Here is a 4,211-nt window from a genome sequence, read left to right as displayed (position 1 = left end):
GGCCACCGACTCCAGCCACGCCGGAGCACCTGGCAACGACCACCGCAGACACCGAAGAACGACAAGCACCACCCCGGACAACCCGGTACATGGCAACAGAGAAAGCCCCTCCAGCGCCAGCACCAACCGCCAAGAGGGCCAGGCCCACCATAAGGTCCAACAAAGTGGTCGACCTAAACATCCAAATCGCCACGAGGAAACCGACGAGACCACGGCCGGTCACAACCTCCCGCACCACAAGGACACCGCAGGAACCGAAGGGCGGTGAGACCACGAGACGAATGGGCACCACTGCCACGACCATACGACCCGTCACGTGGTATAAACGGGACCCCCCCGAAACAGAGGTCGAGGTTATATGGCCACCCTTGACCATAGAACAACACCGAGCCAAACTGGGGGCCGGACCATTCCCGGGGCGCGGACACCCACCAGCACCGGCCAAATGGTGGGACAACATCATAAAGCCGCCAAGCCGAAAGCGAGGGGCCACACCAACCACGATCACAGCAGAGCCGACAACACCCACGAAAAGGGAGAAAAAAGAGATCGAGATCATCACGATCGTCGACCCCCAAATCGACACCGTCACCGGGAACGACGCAGCCACGAGGACCACGACGGCAAACACGGCAGACGCGGGAAACGAGAAACCCGGTAATAACGGCCTACCGGCCAACCCCACGCAACTAGCCGCAGCAACAGCGCTACCCCCTGTGCCATATGTGGGAGAGGACACACCATGCCCCACCGCATGGTACACACTGCCGACCGGACGACTAGTCGAAGTGCCATTGCGATACATAACCTCGAAGGCGAGGGAGTTCCGGCCGTCCAGCGGGAAGGAGCGCTGGATTCTATTTTTTAATAAAGACCAGACCCTACGCCGGTGTAAATTAAGGAACGCTAACCCGCGCACGTAAGAGTAGAGGAACACGTATATGTATATATAGATAGATTATTTTTTTTTCTTTTTTTCCTCCTCCTCTTCATTGTACATTTTTTTTTTTTCTGCTTTTTCTTTTCTCTTCTCCCGGTCGATTACCGAGCGCCAAGCCGCGAAAAGATGTACATTAGGGTGGACCTTATTTTCCACCATCGAAATTTTTATGTGCGACCCTCTAGATTTGTTCCATTTGATAATAAAATAATTTCTGCAAAAGCGGAAGTCGATAGGACAAAGGGAAAGGGTGCCACAATTGACTTGAAGTTTGGAAATTTCACTAGTTTTACTCCAATTCTATCTATAACTCCATTGTAACATTTCCGCTGAAAAAATTATTATTATTTACCAAAAGTATCATTTCTCGGTTATTTAATAACAATATTTACTTATAAGTTTGAATAATTTATTCGAAAGTTTGAACCTTTAGCGTATAAGAGTACAAGAGTACTACAATATGAAATGAAAACCACTGTTACCTGTCAGCAAGGTTTTGCTTGCTGCAGCTACCTGAGAACCTTTTACCTATTCCACTGACCCTCGGAAACTTTCCGTTAGGCCCTTTAGAAGCCTCCCCTCTTTTATGGTTATACCTAAACTCATTTCGTACGTCCATCGACAAGAGAACTCACTTCTCACTGCAGTCTAGGCCGAATCTTCGTAGCACTCGCATTGGAAATACTACAGAGAGTTGAGTAAGATGGAAACAAGGAGCAGTGATCAGTTATTCCTATTAAATCACTTTGAGTCACAAATTGTTGGGGCTAAATTACCAAGCAACGGACAACTTTTACGTGTATTGTTCTATAATATGCGAAAAGTGAACTTAAATCTACGTGAAAGTGCGGCTTTAGTGATGAAAGAAGTAGAAATTTTCTGGGAAAAGGCGAGAATTCCAATAAAAAAAACATCGGATAGTATTAATAAAGTGGAAAAACTATACAACAAATGGCGAACGCTTAATAAAACCGCGAATCGCCAAAATGATCTACAGAGAAAGCGAGAACAAGAATTTATAGATTCATTAGAGGATTTATTCGATATCGCACATGCGAATGCCTTAGAAATGATTTCTGTAGAGGAAGATAAGATATTCCTCCTGCAGCAGAGGGAAAAGAGACGAATCGGTTCGATGGCATCTATTGATCGTAAATTAGTAGAGAAAGAAGAAAGACAAGCAGAGCGGAAGGAACAACAAGAGATGCGGTGGCAACGGGCTCAGGAATCATCGATCAATGGTAATGTTTTGAAGTTATTTCTAATGCTTTCACATTTATATTTTCCAATTATAGCAAATTTATTTTTACGTTATAGATTCAGTACAATTAGAATCAACGTCCACATCCAGTGATGAAGAGACAGAAGTCCCGTTAGCAAGAACCATAGAAATTCTTTCGGACGAGCCTCAGGTACCTGACGGTGATGACACCGAGGCAGAGGACTACAATATACCTGGGCCGAGTAACCCCAAGAAAAGACGAGGAAAGCAGAAGGTTATTACTCCAAAATTAGTAGCTGTTTTAGATTCGTGTAGAATAAGCGACCGTGATGCAATTCGAATTGTTATGGCAACAGCAGAATGTTTAGGTCATGACCTAAATGAATTAATAATAAATAGAACATCTATTCGAAGATATCGACATAATTATCGGTCTGAGCATGCAGCACAGTTGCAAGAAATGTTCGGACAAATTAATCTTAGGGGCATAACTATTCATTGGGATGCTACACTTATACCAGATATAAGCCACAAAAATGTAGAACGATTACCGATAGTTATAAGTTGCGGGGAAATTAAAAAATTATTGGGAATTCCAGTTATACCATCGGGTAGTGGGGCCAATCAAGCGTCGGCAATCTTCTCTAAGACAGAAGAATGGAATTTATCACAGCAAGTAGAAGCCCTTTGTTTTGATACGTCCGCAACCAACACCGGCAGAATACAAGGAGCCTGCGTTCTATTGGAACAAAAATTAGAAAAAGAATGATTGTATTTGCCATGCCGTCACCATATTTATGAATTAATTTTACGTGCTGCATTTGATACAAAAATGAAAAAGTCGACGGGTCCAGATGTTCCTCTTTTTAAGAAATTTAAAAATTCTTGGAGTTCAATAAATAAAGACAATTTTAAGCCCGGCGTAGAAGATGAATTTGTACGTCAAAATGTAATAGAGATTGATAAAAAGATTGAAGCGGCAATACACAATTTGCAACAAATTCAACCGAGGGATGATTACAAGGAACTGATAGAACTTATGATAATTTTTCTAGGCGGAACTCCACCTAAAGGTGTTAGATTTAGGATGCCTGGCGCATTCCACCATGCGAGGTGGATGGCTAAGGCTATATATTGCATAAAAATTTATATTTTTAGGAATGAATTTCATTTAAGTAGTGAGAAAAAGTTATGGATACAAAGTATTTGTATTTTTTTAATTAATATATACATACTCGCTTGGGTACGTACCACTGTACCTGCGATAGCACCCCGGTTAGATTTAGAACTATTAAGTGATCTATGGAAATATAAAGAGATTGACGAAACCATAAGTAATGCTACGTTGCAAAAACTGAGCAATCACTTATGGTACTTGTCACCAGAAAATGTGGGATTGTCATTTTTTGATCCACACATTTCTGTAGAAATTAAAAAAAAGATGGTTGAAGCAATCAACAAAGAAGAAGAACAAAATTGTAAAAAATTGGTCATTCCTAGAAAAGATATTAAACTATATATAGATATTACTATGGACAATTTTGTTTCTACACAAACATTGAAATTCTTTTCTAGATTTGATATAAATATAGATTTTATGTCTAAGGACCCAGCATTGTGGGAAGCGGATAATAATTATAAAGCGGCGACAAGAATTGTAGGGAATTTACAAATCGTTAATGATGTAGCTGAACGAGCAGTAAAATTAATGAAAGAGTATTCCGATTGTATTACCAAAGATGAAAACGAGAGACAGGACATTTTACAAATTGTATCAGAGTATAAACAGCGTTACCCTACAGTCGATAAAAAAACATTGAGTCAACATTTATAATAAATACCACCAATATTTATAAACATATGTATTTATTAATAACAAAATATATTGCAAAAAAATATTGCAATCTTCGTTTAAACAAATTAATTTAATTGTTAATAAATAACTTTTTTTTATTACAATTAAAGATATTGGTCTAAAATGACATCTAATAATGAAATAATGTGCTAAAAACTGTTTTTCCTATTTTTAGTGAAATTTAATTTTTTTAC

At 40.1% G+C, this 4,211-nt stretch overlaps 1 protein-coding gene across 2 annotated transcripts; it reads left to right on the top strand.

The window, feature by feature from the left end:
• The first annotated feature begins 1,094 nt into the window (after positions 1-1,094).
• LOC143209635 (uncharacterized) lies at positions 1,095-3,973 on the top strand. 2 transcript variants are annotated; one of them, XM_076425559.1, is made up of 3 exons: positions 1,107-2,181; positions 2,258-2,436; positions 2,762-2,881. In XM_076425559.1, exons 1-3 carry the CDS (start codon positions 1,644-1,646, stop codon positions 2,840-2,842), a joined length of 798 nt encoding a protein of 265 aa, XP_076281674.1. In that variant the 5' UTR covers positions 1,107-1,643; the 3' UTR covers positions 2,843-2,881. The 2 variants fall into 2 exon arrangements, with proteins under 2 accessions (XP_076281673.1, XP_076281674.1); XM_076425558.1 differs by having other exon boundaries at positions 1,095-2,181; positions 2,258-3,973.
• The last annotated feature ends 238 nt before the right edge of the window (positions 3,974-4,211 follow it).

The sequence above is a fragment of the Lasioglossum baleicum genome, chromosome 6 (assembly GCF_051020765.1).
Source record: "Lasioglossum baleicum chromosome 6, iyLasBale1, whole genome shotgun sequence".
NCBI classification, from domain to species: domain Eukaryota; kingdom Metazoa; phylum Arthropoda; class Insecta; order Hymenoptera; family Halictidae; genus Lasioglossum; species Lasioglossum baleicum.
This window is presented reverse-complemented; position numbering and strand designations above follow the sequence as displayed.

Excerpts from the sequence above, each read along its gene's own strand:
- LOC143209635 (XM_076425558.1), top strand. The coding sequence starts at position 1,644 with ATGGAAACAAGGAGCAGTGATCAGTTATTCCTATTAAATCACTTTGAG. Across the intron at positions 2,182-2,257 it reads TCAGGAATCATCGATCAATG|ATTCAGTACAATTAGAATCA; the intron begins GTAATGTTTTGA and ends TTTACGTTATAG.